This window comes from Podarcis pityusensis (genome assembly GCF_964106645.2).
Source record: "Podarcis pityusensis genome assembly, chromosome: 1".
Classification (NCBI taxonomy): Eukaryota; Metazoa; Chordata; class Lepidosauria; order Squamata; family Lacertidae; genus Podarcis; species Podarcis pityusensis.
Genome location: NC_138028.1, coordinates 29,808,281 through 29,826,200, shown reverse-complemented (window position 1 = coordinate 29,826,200; position 17,920 = coordinate 29,808,281). Strand labels below are relative to the sequence as shown.

Below are 17,920 nucleotides of genomic sequence, written 5' to 3'. Positions count from 1 at the left end.
TGAGGCAGTGCTAAAATCTGATCTAAAGCAATTCAACTGATCACACAGAAAGAAAACTATCCTGGCAACCTCCTGCTGTTAAGAAAGTCAATACAATAGCCCAGAAGGCTCAGAATAACCACACCAGGCAGCAGACAGGGCCCTAGCCTTTTGGAGCCATCACTATCACACATGTACTTGCATGTTATTTGTGAATGCAACACTAGAGGGGAGGGCAATCATCTGTACCTTAATGCCAATCACTGCTACCATACTGAGTATGGCTCTGCTCCTGAATACAGGAATCTACTGCCAAGTCCACTGAACTACTATCCCTGTACATTATGGTATTATTAAATGATGCTTCTTGGGAGAGACCTTCTTTGTTCAATTGTCTGCCATATATATTATATATTATGTGCTTTTATTTCTTAATAATGGATTTTATTGCTGTTTTGAGTTGTTTTATGATATACTGAATACACTGAGGACTCTTTGGAGCCAAGTTGGCAGGATAAGAATCACAACATAATGCAAAACAAACATATAATTAAATCCTCTGACACAAGTGTGAAGGGCCACATACTTGAAAAACTGCTGCCACCTTACCTGTTTGCACAGGAATTATGCTTGACCATGCTGAGCACAGCTCCCATGAGGAAGAACATCAGAATGGGGTCTAGCAGAATGTATTGAGAGAGAGTAATGAAACCTGTATCTGGAAAAATAAGACAAAACCATATCAACTGTTGTTCTAAAAACAATCTAAAAGTTGTTGTTTTTTCCAATGCTTAGTCAAGCTTAATCTTATTGCAATAAGAACACATCAGAATGTACAAAATCAGCTATGCTGCTTTCACTCATTACCTGCAAAGTGTCTCGTCCTCATCTACACATTTATTTCTCTGTCAGAGATACTATTCACCATCAGAGATATCGGCTTCAAAGCATATAGCTTGGGGTCATCAGTTAATTGTTGTTATTATTATGCATTTCCTTCTCATGCCACTTTATACAGTGGAACCTCTACTCACGTACGGAATCCATTCCAGAGGTCCATTCGTGAGTCGATCCAAGTTGCTGGGAGAAGCGCCGTTCTGCACATGTGCAGTCGGCGGCAGCCGCTTCTGCGCATGTGCAGTCGGCAGAAGCCGCTTCTGCATGTATCGCGGCAAACCCGGTCTTCCGGGTTTGCCGCGGTCACGAGTCGGATTGTTCAAGGGTAGGGGCAGTGGTAAGTCAAGGTTCTACTGTATTTTTAGAAAAACAATCTCAAAGCGCTTTACATTTTAAAGAAGTAAATAAAACAATCCAGAATAAAGCATTACTAAAGAAAGTAAAATATAAGATGCACATTTAAAATAGCATAATTAACAAGAGAACAAAATATTATCATAAGCATAAAATCATACCTGCTGCTGTTGCTGCCAATTCTGTCCATGATGGTTCATGGTGGGAGGCAGCTGTGGAAGCTCAAGCTCAATGGCCTGGGTTTGCATTAAGAGACAGCCAAGATAGTTCTCTTCCCTGTCCTCCTCCACCTCTCATTACCTAGGCCAGTGCCATTTCCTATCACGACTTTCCACTTATTCAAGATCTGCCCCTTCTCTTCTTCAGCTAAAATTGTCCCCTCTTGAGAAATGCTCCTATAGCTCATCTTTGTTCCTGCATTCTCTCCTTTCCAAATAATGTGGACCAAAAAGAGAGAAAACTTTTCACCCTTTTGATTGTACCCAGGGCATATGTATATTCAAAACATTTGTTTGTTTTTATGCAGACTCTTAAAACATTTTTGCATGTATAAAGCACTCAAAGTATTTTACACCCTAATCATATTTATCTCACAATAATCCTCTGTGTTTATTACTAGGCCTTTTCTCAAGACAGAAAACTGAAGGCAAGAAGCTTGTTCAGGTACTCCCCACAAGTCTGTGACTAAATAAGGATGTTGACACATAGGGTCTTCTGCGACAGGAGACCATGAGCACCTAAAGTTTCTGAAGCGCAATTCCTTCACTAAGCATCGTTTTCCAACAGGAGAAACTAATGAAACAAACCCTGCAACATGAAGAGGATGCTTACCAAAAATCAGAATGGCAGCTGTAAGCATTGCTGCAGGCAGAGATTTGGACAACTCCAGCACCGTGAGGTAAGAGAAGGGGACCAGGCATGAACCAAGGAACGCACAGAACTAAATAAAGAGAGGAGAAACACTCTTCACATGGTGATGACAAAGCATGTCCTTAGCTCTGCTGCTACCCAACCTTAAAAACACACAGTATTAGCCAAGTATATTCAAGTCAGTCTGCTGAGTATTCTCCACCCTCATAGAAACATAGCTTTGGAAGAGACCAACGGTCATCTAGTCCAACACCCTACAATGCAGGAATCTCAATTAAAGCACCTATAACAAATGACCATCCAATCTCTGCTTTAAAACCTCCAGTGAAGGAGAGCCCACAACCTCTCGAGGGGGTCTGTTCCACTGTCAAACAGCTCTTACTGTCCAAAAGTTATTCCTGATGTTTAGTCAGGATTTCATGATAGAAATATTCCTCTAGAGATAAAACAGATGAAAAGTTCCAAATCTGATCCTCCACCACCCTACCTTCATTCATCCTCACTTCTGCCCAAATACAGTGGTACCTCGGGTTAAGAACTTAATTCGTTCTGGAGGTCTGTTCTTAACCTGAAACTGTTCTTCACCTGAAGCACCACTTTAGTTAATGGGGCCTCCTGCTGCTGCCGCCGCGCCGCCGCCACACGATTTCTGTTCTCGTCCTGAAGCAAAATTCTTAACCCAGGTAGTATTTCTCGGTTAGCAGGGTCTGTAACCTGAAGCGTATGTAACCCGAGGTACCACTAATTCTAAAGCTTCCATTAACCCATACGATGAGGAAATATAACCATCCCACAGCTTAACCTACATTATCTCCCTTTTCCCTATATTTGCAACACTCCCACCTTTCTCAAACAAGTTCAAGGTGATGTGGATGGTTTCCCCCCATATTCATTTAATCCCGCCCCCGCAAAAAAACCCTGTGATATAGGTTAGACTGAGAGGCAGTGACTGGCCCAAAGTCACCCAGTGAGCTTTATGGCTGAGTTGCCATTTGAACCCTGGTCTGACAACTCTAACCACAACACCAAATGTCATATTGTTTGAGAGTCAAAACTGCTGACAGTGATACCTCCATGGGCATGAGGAAAACACAATCCTGCACTAAAAATAACTGACAGAAAATTCTGCTAGAGAGAGAGACAGACAGACAGACAGACAGACAGACAAAGACTGGTTCCCTCCTCCCTGCAGTTAACTGAAGTTACTAGTTTCATAAACTATGAGACAACTAAAAGAACATTGCACATAGCTTTTTTTATTCCTCTTCTCTACTCATTCCGAATCCTACCAAATGTTAGATTAAATGTTAGTACAACCATCAGATGTAGTACAGCTTTAGAAATGGAGATTACAGTATTACCTGGAATCAAAACCCATTCTTGAAACATAAACATATGTTTATTGGAAGCAGAGAGAGAGAAGAGGGAAACTCTAGGTCTTCTCCATATATTTAAGAAGCCCCACAGTCTTACCCCTCTCATTCCTATGTAGTTATGTTGTTCATATTTGTCCCCTGGCTTCTGGAAAGGGAATGTGCCATCATAACCACTCAGGTAACCGGCAAGTCCTATCAGCATCTAGAGAGAGAAGAGGACTGACCTTATTCAAGCAGAAGTAGATGAAGTAGTTTATAACTTTTTAGAGCACTAACTTGATCTAATAAAAAGACATAATTTAGACACAAAGATGATGTAACTGAACCAGGATGAGAATGTTCTGCAGTCAAGGAAATGTTCTTAGATCTCAAAAGTTTGCAAGAATTGGTGTTCGCTATTTACCTTCCCGAGAGGTGGATGGACATCAAAGAAAAAGGTTCGGTTAATGTAATAGCTTCCCATCTTTCCAAAATGTGTTTCATCCCAGCTATGAAAGGGAAAAGAGTAAAAAGATGACTGTTAGCCTCTGGCTCACATCAGTATTTGCCACTCCTAGTTGTTCAGTGTGATGATGAAACAAAACACTAAGCAGATCTGCACTTGGGGACGTTGGACCACTTAAGCTCTCTCGTAAGGTTGTTGCAATGTAAAAATGGTGAAGGGGACTTACATTTGGCACCCTGAGTTTTTTTGGAGGAAGGGCCACAAATAGATATGTTGTATTTAATACAATTTAAACCTCACCTTAATTTTTTTTAAAAGTAAAATTACAATATCAAGGCAGTTTTTAAAAAACAAGCGTATTTGTGTAACTATCAACGGAAGGTAACATTTAACGCATCTGATGAAGTGGGATCATGGAAACTCATTTCCCACAAGCCCCGCCTCCGAATCTAAGCCCCGCCCTCGTAACCATGGCACCCCACAGCCCCTCACCAGATGTGTGGCGGCTCCCGCAGGCGATAGAAGCGGGTTGCGAAGCTTAGGAAAACGACGAGGCCAAGCGGGCTCCAGAACCAGCCGGGACTCCGGGCTGCGGAGGGCGTCGGCGCAGGGCCGCTTGCCAGTCGGAGGGTTTTTCGCTGCCGCAGGCCAGCCGGTACGGCCTGGCCGTTGTCGTTCGCCGCCAGCGGCATTCGCGGCCAGACAGGAGGCGCCTCCTGCCGGCCCCCCTACCTTGCCTGCGCCCGATGCACCACGGGAAGGAGAGTCCGCGCTCGAAAGGCATGATGGGCAAAAGAGTTTGCCGTTCCGCCCCACGTGAGCGAGGGGCGGGGTTGGTGGGGAACTACAGAGGTTTCCACTGCATTGTGGGAAGCGTAGTCCTTGAAGCAAGGCTGTCCGCGCCAGACTGGATTGGCGGAGTTTTGCGACGTTCAATAAAACCTAGCATCCGCTGCATGTCTCTGTAAGCACTGTGGCATCAAGAAGGGCAGCAAGCAGCACCTTTTGTATATTTGTTGCAAAGGGGCTGCCTTGTTTAGTCTCCTGCCTCTACTGCAGACTGAGGGATGATCCAGATACAATCATACTGTCAATTGTACTCTATGCTGACATCAAAAGTGACTTCATAATTCTGCATTATGACTGACAAGCTGCTATCTCTGAAATACTCTGAAATACTGTATCCTAGGGTTACCTGTCAGAGAAGGGCTAGACATGTTTAAAAGACATATGTACATATAAAAGTTCCTGCTAAAACATGGGCTAGCAGAACTGTTTGAAGACAATAAATACACTAATTTAAAACTCCCACTTCCTGCTCTTTCATTTTGTCCACTGGTCTTTGGAAAGCAAGGATGAGAATCGGGAAAATTGTAACTAGGAGCTAGGGTAGATATTGCTTACAATTCACTTTCTGGGAACATAGGTTTGGTTTTTTTTAGCCTTTTCGGAGATTTCTTTACTGCTCTGGGTTAAATAAAGAAGCCTTCAGTTTAACCCGACGTTTTCTTAATGCTATATGTATTGCAGTTGTCAAGGCAAATACAACCGTTTTTTACCTTTTTGTAAAATAAGTTGTCTCATTTGCCAAACTGGGTCCTGGGCGGCCCAAGCTTTGTCCCGCTTTTGCTGCAAAAGATTGACACAGCTGCCTCTGAAATGTGCATTTTCTGAGGTGTTCTCTTTTAAATTCGTGCTTGCCGCCTTAAATCCTAAGGAATAAAGAGCGCCAGTTTTAAGACTTTTGGAATGAGCTGAAACTACAACTCCCAGAATCCCAGCGACTCACGGGAAAAGCGTCTACTCTCGAACAAAGTCTCCATTCAAGGCTGGCAGGCAGTAAAACGCCAGCGCGGAACAGAAGGGGCGGCTACTCCTATCATAACCAATGCCCTGTTGAGCAAAAAAATCATAGCTTCCTTCTTCGGCTAGAGAAAGACGAAGGACTGCACAGGATGTGCGCCGCATTAGCGAAGGTAGTTGCTATTACAACAATGAGAAGGGGGAAAAGATACATTTGTGTTTGCAAAGCCAGCTGCCTGGGGTTGATGGGAGTTGTAGTCCAAAACATCCGGACAATACGTTGATGAAGGGTGCTTGGAAGAACACGCTGTTTGTATTTCTTTTTCTTGTTTTTCCTGAATATTCTTTACTTGTACCCAGGCTTCCATTTGAGTTAAATATTCTGCTCAGACGAAAGCTTAATGCCCATTTTAATTATTTTTGCTGTGACAATTTCCCCGTGTAACTGAGCTACCCTGTACCCGTCTACCAAGATCAGAAGGATATCCTGCGAAGTTCAGTGAGGATTACTCCGAAGTATAGGATTTCAGATTGATAAACAACAAAATGGATCAGGAGACAAAGTCAGGATGGAGTTTTGCCTTCTGGGCAACCAGGGATACACCATAAATCTTTGTTCTGTGATTTATTAAACTGGAATAATCCTGGTCCCATATCCCCATACCCTTTGGGAGAGACTGTGGCTCATGCAAAAGGTCCCAGGTTTAATGCCCCACATCTCCCAAGAAAAGACCTCTGCCTGAAACCCTGGAGAGCTGCTGTCAGTCAATGCAGGCAATAGAGTTAGATGGGCCAATGGTCTGTCTTAGTGTAAGGCAGTTTCCTGTGGCACTGGTTAGTCAGGATTCTAAGCTTTCTACCTATCTTGTTTGTACCCATTATTTCAAAAAGGACCTCAGGGTTGTTTACAGTTCTTTTACCAGCTTGATTGTAAAACACAATAAAGTTGAAGGTCAGTTGCTGAAGGGTAATTATGCAATTGCTCGACTATGCATTTTCTCCACACACACACCCAATTTATTTTGCCACAATCCTTTAAGGTAAAGGTAAAGGGACCCCGACCATTAGGTCCAGTCGGGACTGACTCTGGCGTTGTGGCGCTCATCTTGCTTTATTGGCCAAGCGAGCCGACGTACAGCTTCCGGGTCATGTGGCCAGCATGACTAAGCCGCTTCTGGCGAACCAGAGCAGCGCACGGAAATGCCGTTTACCTTACCTTACCTATTTATTTACTTGCACTTTGATGTGCTTTCGAACTGCTAGGTTGGCTGGAGCAGGGACTGAGCAACGAGAGCTCACCCCGTTGCTGGGATTCGAACCGCCGACCTTCTGATCAGCAAGTCTTAGGGTCTTTCTAATAGATTCTTTTTCGGGCAGAGACTATCCAGATAGGATGGTTGCAGGAGATGAAGTCTAGCAACATCTGGAGGACCACAGTTTTTCTGTCCCTGCAGTAAATAACTACAGGCCCAGCTTGCCTATTTTACAAAAAAAAGTCACACAGCTCTAGTCCCCCACCCCGGTATCTGACTAAAAGTGCTAAGCAATGAGATCTTTGTCTTGCTCTGTTTTGCCATCTGATAGCTAAAAGGGTGGGATTATGAAATTTCTCCAATTGGCTGCAAGGGAAATATTCCTCCCTCTCACCCTCCCTGCAAGTTTTAGACAGTGTGAGCTGGCTTTCATTCTGAGAATCCTCCACCACATGCAGCATGGAGACTTCTAAAAAGGTGAGATAAACGTGGGTTTCTGGTAGGTGAGGCTCTGTCTTGATATCATAGCATTGTTGTGTCACTTTTCCCACACACTTTTCTATAATATTCGTCTGGAGTAGAAGCTGCTGGTCTTCAGGCAGTCCTTCACTGAAAGTTTAGAAAGTGAGCTTTCATCTTATAGCTGTTTGGGATTTGCAGGGTGGGGGTGGGGGATAAGGAGGGGTCAACAGTGGAAAATGCCAGTATTTCAGAAGAAGAAATAGGAATCAGTGAAGCCACTCTTGTCTAACATGCTGTTTGCAAAGTGAGTCAATTTCATTTTCAGGAGAATCACAAGACAAATGGCAAGACTGTCTTGTGCTAAAAGAAAAAAACCAAAACAAATTATCTGTTTTCTATGGACTTGGTAACTTTTATTTCAATATTCATGAGTCTGCTTCAATTGTAACTTACTTTTTTTCCTTGTCCCACCCCCATCCCCACTGCAGCCAGTCCTCTATACTTATTTCAGAAGTTCCTGCACCTGGAGAGTGAGAATTGGTAAGCACAGCGTGGAATCCTATTCTATAGGATGCTGCCAGTCTTTTGCATTTCTTCACCAAAACGCAGTTAATAAGTGATTTATCAAACCACAGAGCAGCAAACATCAGCCATTTCTGAAGACTAAAACGTGTCTTCTTTACTTGTGGTAAAGAGTGGGAGCAAATGCTAAAATTAGTTTGCTGTGGAAAGAGGAAAGCTCCTAGATTGTGTGAATACAGAAGACACGTTTGTACTTTAAGGGTGCAACCCTATTCACACTCACCTGGAAGCAAACCTGACTGAGCTCAGTGGTGCTTACTTCTAAGTAGACACATAAAGGACTGCACTGCAAAAATGGAAAAATACCGTGCAACCTGTGTGCAGATTGTCTTTGGGAGAAAGCAGTTGGCCACAGCCCATGTGTGTACAGCCTGTATATACAGTCATACCTCATGTTACAGACGCTTCGGGTTACGGACCATGGGAAACCCGGAAGTACCGGAACGGGTTTCTTCCGGGTTTCGCCGCTCGCACTTTGTGCATGTGCAGAAGCGCTGAATCGTGCCTGCACAGGCGCAGCGCTTCAGGATGCAAACGCTGCGGGTTGCAGACGTGCCTCTGTCACGGATTACGTCTGCAACCCGAGGTTCCACTGTGCATCAAAAGTGATGTTTCAGGCTGCAGTCCTAACCCCACTTACCTGGAAGTAAGCCCCATTGAATTCAATAGGACTTATTTCTGAGCATACATGGTTAGGATTGCACTGTTAACGCATGAGGTTAAATTTTTTATTCCTTTGCATAAAGTGCACTACATGCAGGAAGTTCTGTAATGTGCAAAGCAGCCCTCTCCTGTGGCAGAAAACATTTGTGAGACAGGCCACATTTACTCCTATATTGCAATGTACGCAATCTAGAAATTCCCAAATATTTCTGCACTCATAAGGATTTTTATGTAGCTCCTTCTCTCTTTGGCTGGTCTTTTTTATCTGAGGACTGTGATTAATTAGATACATATTTTCTACATAAAAATACCACAATCCAGATGTCTGCATTTCCTACATTCTTTAGAGGCACTCTGGAAACACTCAAGGGATGCTGGAAGACTTTGGGTTTTAAAAGTTCTGTCTGTTGAAGCTCATAACCTGATATAATCTAGCAAGATAAACAAGACTGACTCTGGTTGGGGGTTACAACTATCAGTCAAATAGAGCATCAACCATGTTAACTGAATTGCTGTCTCCAGATTGCAGAACATGGTGAAGCAGCCTGGTGTCTGGTTTGTTGTTTCAGTGTAGGAGTGGGGAACCTTTGGTCCTCCAGATGTTGCTGCACTACAGCTTCCATCATTCCTGGCCACCGACCATGCTTGGTAGGGCTGGGAGTTGTAGTTCAGCAACAACTGGAGGGTGAAAGATTTCAGCCCCCTCTCACCCATGCTTACCTGTTGTGGAAAGTGGTAGACACCCCTTGCTTTATATTTAAACAGAGACGACACCTGAACAACAAACCCATCTTCTCGAGTCACATCTAGTTTGACCTTCAGTGAGGAAGGTGAATTAGCTCCACAGAAACCACCGCTGTTGCTTTAAACATAAATGAGCACATTCCTCTTTTGAAACAAAATCCTGGTTCTCATATTTGCTCTTAAAGCACACCTTAGTTCTTAAATCCATATTATTACAAGTTCTTGTGATGCTGATCCTACAGATTTTTGTTGTTTTGTTGCTTCAACTTCCATAGTGTTCAGAGCTTGAAAATTGAAGTGATAAAAATATATAAATTGGAGTAGGTAGCATCCTGAAACTGTATGTCACCCTTTCTCTTGGCAGCACTGGCTCTGAAAGGAATTGCCTATGATTCAGCACCTGTCAACCTTGTGAAGGATGGAGGGCAGCAGGTAAGGAGATGTGGGATGTGGTCTGCACAGCAGGCAGGGTGGTGCCTCCGCAAGGGGGAAGCTTTGTTCTTCTGGGCTTCAGTAGCGGAGCTGTCCTGTCTCAGGAGCTGTCCTGTCTCCACAGATGACACAAGAGTACCAAGCAGTGAACCCAATGCAGCAAGTCCCAGCCCTCAAAATTGATGGCATCACCCTCTCGCAGTCGGTGAGTAAGCAATCTGTATTAATTATTTACTTGGTTCTGCTGCCCAGGCAAAGGACTTTGCACTCCAGATCTCAGGAGCGGGCTTGGGACTTGCTGGAAAGAAAGCTATCGTGGGTGGGATAAGAACACCTAGCAGCACCGTTAAATGGGTTTCTTTTCACCATGAAGTTAATCCCACAATGATGTTGCTTGAAGAATCCCATCCTACCTGTGGTTCCATACTGATTGTTCTGAGACATGAGATTCATTCCTTACACGGGATATGCTTTTACTAGCATATGCTCCAGATTAGCTTGAAAGACAGATGGAGAACCTTTGGCCCTCCAGAGGTTGTTGAACTCCAGCTTCCATCAGCCCCAGCCTGCATGGCTGCTAATGAGAAGCGACTGGAGTTGTAATGCTCAACATCTGGAAAGCCCCAGGCTTGGTTTAATCCAAGCAGATCTAGAGCTTGTGGTGCACAAGCTTCATTCAGGTGATCCATGTCTTACCTGTGGATTTGTTGCTGAAGATGGGAAATGGCACACCCGTTGTGTTAAACATTTATATTGATTTTTAATTGTACTTCTATTGCTTTTATTTCTTACAGTTTATATAATTCTTTTATAATATATAGAAAATAAAAGCAATACCATTTAAAGAGTCATACAGTATCTAGTACAGCCACATTACAATTGCTGCAGCATCAAATCCATGGGAGGGAGGGAGGTTTGGGAACTACTGCTTTAGATTTCTCACTCCTTGATCTGCATCAGGGAACTAGTGTCTCCATTTCAACCACAACCCCCCCTCGGGCCATTCTTGTCTAAAAGTCTCTCCACTTATTGTAGATAGCAATAATAGAGTACCTGGAGGAGACGCGTCCAAAACCTAGTCTCCTGCCCCAGGATCCAAAGAAGAGAGCCCTGGTGCGGATGATCTCAGAGCACATTGCTTCTGGAATTCAACCCTTGCAGGTAATTGCCCAGTTGCTGGGCCTGCCTATCCATCCTTAACCCTGTTGGATCAGAGTTCACTACTGACTGCAAATGAAGCGGTGTCCCTTGTTACGAACCTCAGGCCCCAAGGAGGGCTTGTGGGAGTGGTTGGGTGCAGGGATACCAAAGGATGTCGAAAACATCAGAATGGCTAGTTCTGGTGCTTTATTAAATACATTGTAGGCTTACAGCAAAGCAGCTTGCCAGGTCTCCTAGCCTTTGCAGACATGGGACAGACACCGCAGCAAGGAAATGGCTTGTCCGCAGAATCTGTCCTGCGTCTATGAAGGCTATAGACTGCTTTGCTGTAATGTTACACCTCCTTTAATAAAGCCCTATAATTGGCCGCTCTTATGTTTTTGATGTCCTCCTTTGGTGTTCCTGCACCAAACCACTCCCACGAGCCTTCCTTTGGGCCTGTGGTTCAGAACACCCCTCCCGATTGGGTTTCCCCCCCTGGATATATATTCTTCAATATATAAAAGACACAGTGACAGTGGCATAGCGTGGGGGGTGCAGGGGGGGCCAACCGCACTGGGCGCAACATCTGGGGGGGCGCACTCGCACTCGCAGCTCTCTGCCCCTACCTGGCTCACTCACTCTCTCTCACTGCAGTGCTGGCTGTGCGAATCCGATCCGAGCCGCTGGGTTGCTGCCCAATGTGGAGGGGGTGGGTGCCAGGCGTGCGGTGCGGAGAGAGAGCCAGGGACTATCTGGGGGAGGGACAGTGCAGCGGCCGCCCAGCGCAGCGCTGAGCGCAGGAGAGAACCACACCAGACCAGCCCAGGCAGCAGCAAGAAGAAGCTGGCAGCGGCGGCAGGTTAGGGGTTAGGGGGCGCAAATTACTTGCCTTGCCCCGGGTTAGGGGGCGCAAATTACTTGCCTTGCCCCAGGTGCTGACAACCCACGCTACGCCGCTGCACAGTGATAGTGCAAAATTGGGGGTGGATTTAAACTGGATCAGCCACACATCGTTCCAACTGGAAGCAATGCTTCCTCAACATTACAACATTATTTCCCCCCGGAAGGGCACTTTTGCACAAACAAACTGCAACATTTGAAGTATAAAAAGTGACAGGATGTTAGCGGAAGGTACAGGACTGGAACTGACTGAACACAAAATAGTATTATCCTGACACTTTTGCAGGTTGTGAACCCTGTTGTAAGCAGAATCATGCTTTACCACCCCACACCATCACGAGTGTGCAAATAATCATGAATGCACAGTAAAAAGGGCATCTTGAAGGCCTCTCCCAGGAAGGTGGGAGTAATGAATTTCTACAGATAGTATGGCAGATGACCCCTGCCCTCATACTGTGTTGTACTAGTGCTCACTCAGTACCCATTGTCTGTGGCCCTCTTTGTATCTGTTCCAGACAAAAAAGTCCCTAGAGATAAAAACAAGACAATATCTATTTGTCTTGCCTCAGCCTTAAAGTTCAAAAGGCACATAACACTACAGCAGGAGTGGTGAATCTGCGGCACTTCAGATGTTATTGGACTCTGGTTCCCATCAGCCCAGGACACCCTGACTGAGGGTCAGGGATGATGGGAGTTCCTCCCCTAGAAAGACACAGCTTAGCTACCCTTGCAATATATCATAGATTAAAGCCTCACTATCTGAATAATTGTCTTTGCCATACCTTCACACACCCCAAAAGTAGTTTTCCAACCTTCCTTCTCTTTTTATTATTAATATTTACTTATTAGCCACCATATAGTGAAGCTTCTGGGTGTTGTACAGTAGAGGCAATCTAACCTGCTGGCTCTTCCTACATTTTATCAGAACTTGACTGTCCTGGAGCAGTTCGGCGAGAAGAAGCAAGAGTGGGCAAAGAACTGCATTTCTCGTGGTTTCAAAGGTGAGTCCCAGGTTGAAACTTTTAGCTGGACCTTAGCCATCTGCTAGCCAGGTAGGAGGTTTTGAGGAGAAAGCTGTCCTCCTGTCTGGCTTGTACTGGAAGACACCGGTGGAACAGTTAAGCCAGTCTCCATCAATCTGGTATCCCTCCAGCTGCTTTGGATTAAGCTCCTATTAGTCTCAGGCAGCACAAGTTTAAAGAGCAGCATAAGGCTGTTTGGAAAAGGGCTTTCAAAGAGCCTCACACTGCGCTTTGAACAAAGTCCCAACAGCTGGGACTTCAAATCACAGAAGCATCTGACATAGTGATGTCAGGTGATTGGCAGGGGGGCACCCACACCTATCATTCAAAGTTGACCTGGTAGGTCTGGGGAAATATGGATATGGCCTACTGGCTTCCTCACCCCTGCATAAACATGTGGTCCAAACTTGGGTTCATTTAGTTTAGTTCACAAGCCATAAACCAAGAACAATTGTTTGCTATAGCTCACAGTTAGTCTGGAGAGAACTAAACCATGGCCCAGTTTTAGACAACACCCAAGGCCAAGCTATGACTTAGTTCAGCACAGCGCTGAAAAACAGAGGAGAAGCAAAACCAATGCGATATCCTCCTTGGGAGGTCCAGATATTTGCCATTTAATAACCAGGACATTTAACGTTCCTTTATGAAAACACTGCCAAATTTAGCAGTGTGATTTGTCTATGCTGAAAAACAAAAAGTGTGTTCTCGATTTCCAACAACATGCTGTTTTCTTTTCCTGGAGCTTTGGAGCAGATCCTGCAAGAAACAGCTGGGCGCTACTGCGTTGGGGATGAGGTAAGGCAAGATGCGATCCTGTCCTCTGGCAAGGATGGCAAGAAATCACTTGTGGACATCCAGTGAAGCTGAATGTTGGGAGATTTAGGACAGATAAAGAAGTGCTTCTTCATGCAGCCCATAGTCACACTGTGGAAGTTGCTCCCCCAGGAGGCAGTGATGGTCCCCAACTTCATTGGCTTTAAAAGAGGATTAGACAAATTCACGGAGGAGAGCGCTATTGATGGTTACCAACCATGATGGCTGTGCTCTGTCTCCACAGCTGGAGGCAGCAAAGCTTCTGAATACCAGTTGCTGGAAACTACAGCAGGGGAGAGAGCTCTTGTGCTCAGGTCCTGTTTGTGAGTTTCCCATAGACATCTGGTTGGCCACTGAGAGAACTGTTTTGATGGACCATTGGCCTGATCCAGCAGGCTGTTCTTAGGTTCTCTTATCTGTGCACTGGTATCAACGCAGAGGCCAAGCGAGTAGAGATCCAAGGACACAGTAAGCTAATAGTTTACTTATTCCTTTCTCTCCCTACCCCAGTTAACCGTTTTAGGGACCTCTCGCAAAAGGCTGAACATTATTCTTGGCTAAAGCAAGAGTTGAGCAACAGTGCCACCTGCTACTGTTAGCAGTCCAATCAAAATGTCACAGGATAGCGTGCAAGCTGTTACTCTGGTTGTTGCATGTACAGAGATGGGGGAGTGGCCATTATGTTCTTTCTCCTTCCAAGGCCCCAAAGCATGTAGATCTTTTCGGGTGTCTCAAGGAAACGTTAGTTGAAAGGGGTTCTTGCAAATCCAGTTCTGTTTAATGCACTTATATTCTTGCCGTCATCTCCTCTGTCCAGACCCACCTTTGCACCCAGCCAGCAGAGAATTAAAGGGAACATGAGAGTAAGCCACACGCGTGCACACACCCAAATTGTCAAATGCAAATCCAACATATCTGAATACAAAAATAACAATGGTTAACCAAAGTCCACACATGCCCCCAAATTATACTGCAAATCGTATACAGTACTTCACGGCTGAAAAGGATACCTGAAAAGGACTATCTTCACCTGCAGGATGCTGCTCATTCACATAGGTCAGTTGAAACAGCCCTGAGTGAGCCATCTAGCCGCTTTCAATGGTGTTTCATCAGCTAGAGATTTTCCTGTTCCAAGTGGCCTGCCAGCTACCAAGTGCTGATTTTAATCATACCTGGTACTTTGTTTTGGTTGTTTTCATCTGCTGCTCAAGTGTGTGGCTTTATTAAAAAAAAATAAAAAAATCCTGATCATTTTTAAATGGTTCACAATACTTTTTAAAGTGTTCATATCAGCTGCCCTGAGTATTCTAATACGAAATGAAATGGCGGGGGTATAAATATCACAATAAATAAATCCATATCCAGTTAATGAGCTGAGCTACAGAAAATAGTGAACTGAAGTTTGCCAGCAAACTAATTGCAAAGGGTTACAGTACGTTTTTTAATGTCAAACCGTTAAGATATTTCTGTAAGCAGAATTTGGTATTGTATTAATTTGTCTTCCACATTCCCTGCCTCTTCTCATTGCTTTTAATATCAAACTGCTCAGCGCTGTGCCTCTCATAGGATCATCGCCATCACATGACACCGATCACTTTTTTGATTCCAGCATTGCAGGGGTTGGGCTAGATAACCCTCAGGATCCCTTCCAACTATACAATTCTAAGATTCTGATACATCAGATAGAAGAGGAGGCAGAGAGACTTCTCCACCGTCATTCCACCGGTCTCTGAGCTGATATTCCAGCCAGATCAACATGTCACCACTATAATTTAACTCTGAGAAAACACAATCCTGCTAGGTTGAAAAGCTGAAGGGTTCTTGGAACTGCTTTAACATTTCTTTCTGCTTTTCTGCAGGTAACCATGGCTGACCTATGCTTGGTTCCCCAAGTTTTCAATGCCGGGAGGTAAGCAGAACTATGCCTTGCTAGTTGCTAGGGCAACTGGTGTGATCCCATTGGCCTAGTTGGCAGTCATACATGGGGTGGGAGGAAATATCTACTGAAGTAGCAGACAAATTGGATAAACTTTCTGCACTGGGATTCTACTTCCAGAAAATGTTGGGGAGGAAGGGAAGTCAGGAGAAGTGCAATGCTGTTATGTTTTATATTTTGACATTCATATGTTGTATGAAGCAATGGGCGATATCTGTATGAAGTCACGGTGTTAAGTTGTGGGTGAACATATCAGACGACACAGCGATTCTTCAAACAGCTCTTGTTTATTCAGAGGCCAGAACAGAACTGAACTGAAGGGTTCAGTCAGCCTGCTTATATAGAGCTCCAGTACAACGTAACTAACAATTTTCTAAAACTATCCAATCACTGAACGTCACTTTCAATCCCTTATTTGCATAGCTATCTACAGTATCCCCCTGCTGGCCCAGGGTGAGAACTTCAGTACATAACACACGGTGCTTAAAAATAAACCCACTGAAATAAGCTGGCTAAAATGACTTTGGTCTGTTGACTTAGATGGGTGTACTCTGAATGTGCCCAACGTTGCTTATCACTTTGTGTTTATTAAGAAAAATAGAAAATTAAAAAGTGCAGCGTTCCAATCTACACTTGGAAAGCAGGCAGTGAGTCATCCCAGTTCAAGATGACACGTAAAACACCACTCTCTCACCTAAACAGCCCAGAATTAGGATGTCCACTAGACTTTTGTCTTCCACATCCCAGTTCAGTACTGTTTCTCCTCTGCCTAAATAAGGCTTTGAGACTACAATTCCCATCATCCCTGACCACTGGTCCTGCTTGCTAGGGATCATGGGAGTTGTAGGCCAAAAAAACATCTGGAGGGCCAAGGTTGAGGAAGCTTGCCTAAATGGTGCCTGCTTTGGTTGCCAACATCTAGCTACACAAGATGCTCAGTGCATCACTGGCAATTGCAATAGCGTTTTTGTTCATTTAATAGCAAGGATGAGGGAACCAAAGTAAATGCAGGGGAGGGGAAGATTAGCCCTTCCCTCCCCAGCCAAAATCCCAGTGAATCCCACCCTCCCCTTGAAATGCATGCTACAATTAATGGGGGGGGGGGAAGCATTTACACCAATGAAGCTTTCGTGCAAGAGCTTATTTCACTGGATCATGGCTTGTGGGTGGAGCATTTATTCTCAGAATATATTGCTATTATGGATAGGGGAAATATTTGATTTTGTTTGCGTTTAAAGGCAAATCTGCACTTTCTGAAACAATACGAGAGCTGAAACAAAGCCATCCTTAGAAATTCACACTTCTCCCAGTTTTGTGGTGCATTTCTCCCACCAAGTGATGTGCACAGAAATGCAGATACTGGGGTAGGGTGTGCATGAAAATGTACATGTTGGTGAAAAGAACATACAAAAATGCATTAAATTAGGGGAAACTGATTTGCAAAACTGCAGTTGGGAAACTGTGTGTGTGCGTGTGCACACACACACACACACACACACACACACATTAGGATGCTGATGAATTTTTTTATTATCAAATTGCTGTGGGAAAATGAAGTACTATTTAAGATTGGGAAAATGAGAAACAGAGAACCAAAATTAACACATTTGTCTACCCCTAATCACTACATTAACTACCACAACCTCTATGTCTAACTATTCATTTGTCTTGGCAGGTTTAAAGTGCATCTTACGCCATTCCCCACAATAAACAGAATCAACAAAGCTCTATTGGAATTGGAAGCGTTCCAAACCAGCCATCCATCACGGCAGCCAGATACCCCTTCAGAACTAAGAGTCTAAAGCTGCCCCATTTTTTTACTGAGGAAGATTTGGGCCTAACTTTTTAAAAAAAAATGATTATCTTGTGAACTGCCCTGAGACAGGTGGTATATAAATTTAATTAATTAATTAATAATAGTAATAATAATTTGCCCATAAAGGGACTCTATGTGCCACCATCTAGGAAGAACCACAACTTGAATGATTTCCTGCTAAGAGAGGGAGATGCACTCCACCAGCATGGTTTATTCTGGTTTTATTCTGTGAACAGCCCTGAGACCCTCGGGTATAGGGCAGTATATAAATTCAATAGTAAATAAATAGTGATGATGATGATGATGATGCAACTACATTAAAGCACTTAACAAGACCTAACCTTTGATCATGTTTTGACAATTGTAAAATGAGATTAAAAGAAAAAAGAGCTTCTGACTGTTCTGTGTGTGAAGTTCATTTGATATTATA

At 44.1% G+C, this 17,920-nt stretch overlaps 2 protein-coding genes across 8 annotated transcripts in view; one reads left to right on the top strand and one right to left on the bottom strand.

Annotated features, from left to right (window-relative positions):
- POMT2 (protein O-mannosyltransferase 2) overlaps positions 1 to 4,647 on the bottom strand; it is a 53,497-nt gene extending 48,850 nt beyond the window's left edge. For all 5 annotated transcript variants that reach the window (XM_080978031.1, XM_080978030.1, XM_080978034.1 and 2 more), the window contains exons 1-5: positions 4,414 to 4,647; positions 3,880 to 3,964; positions 3,574 to 3,678; positions 2,062 to 2,170; positions 589 to 697 (exon numbers count right to left, since the gene is read on the bottom strand). In XM_080978031.1, the coding sequence (XP_080834157.1) occupies positions 589 to 697; positions 2,062 to 2,170; positions 3,574 to 3,678; positions 3,880 to 3,964; positions 4,414 to 4,613 (608 nt within the window). In that variant the 5' untranslated portion in view covers positions 4,614 to 4,647. The remainder of the gene's footprint in view (positions 1 to 588; positions 698 to 2,061; positions 2,171 to 3,573; positions 3,679 to 3,879; positions 3,965 to 4,413) is intronic.
- Positions 4,648 to 5,739: 1,092 nt separating this feature from the next.
- On the top strand, positions 5,740 to 17,889 carry GSTZ1 (glutathione S-transferase zeta 1). Of its 3 annotated transcripts, none has more exons than XM_080979552.1 (9): positions 5,740 to 5,897; positions 7,928 to 7,979; positions 9,793 to 9,860; positions 9,985 to 10,065; positions 10,896 to 11,021; positions 12,829 to 12,904; positions 13,668 to 13,720; positions 15,598 to 15,647; positions 17,350 to 17,889. In XM_080979552.1, the coding sequence occupies exons 1-9, from the start codon at positions 5,877 to 5,879 to the stop codon at positions 17,474 to 17,476; spliced, it is 654 nt and encodes a 217-aa protein (XP_080835678.1). In that variant the 5' UTR covers positions 5,740 to 5,876; the 3' UTR covers positions 17,477 to 17,889. The 3 variants fall into 3 exon arrangements, with proteins under 3 accessions (XP_080835678.1, XP_080835677.1, XP_080835679.1); XM_080979551.1 differs by having other exon boundaries at positions 5,760 to 5,900; XM_080979553.1 differs by lacking the exon at positions 5,740 to 5,897 and adding an exon at positions 7,309 to 7,454.
- The last annotated feature ends 31 nt before the right edge of the window (positions 17,890 to 17,920 follow it).

Coding starts and splice junctions, on each gene's coding strand:
- GSTZ1 (XM_080979551.1), top strand. CDS start 5,877: ATGTGCGCCGCATTAGCGAAGGTA. Junction 10,066..10,895: donor GCATCACCCTCTCGCAGTCG/GTGAGTAAGCAA, acceptor CACTTATTGTAG/ATAGCAATAATAGAGTACCT. Junction 15,648..17,349: donor CAAGTTTTCAATGCCGGGAG/GTAAGCAGAACT, acceptor TTGTCTTGGCAG/GTTTAAAGTGCATCTTACGC.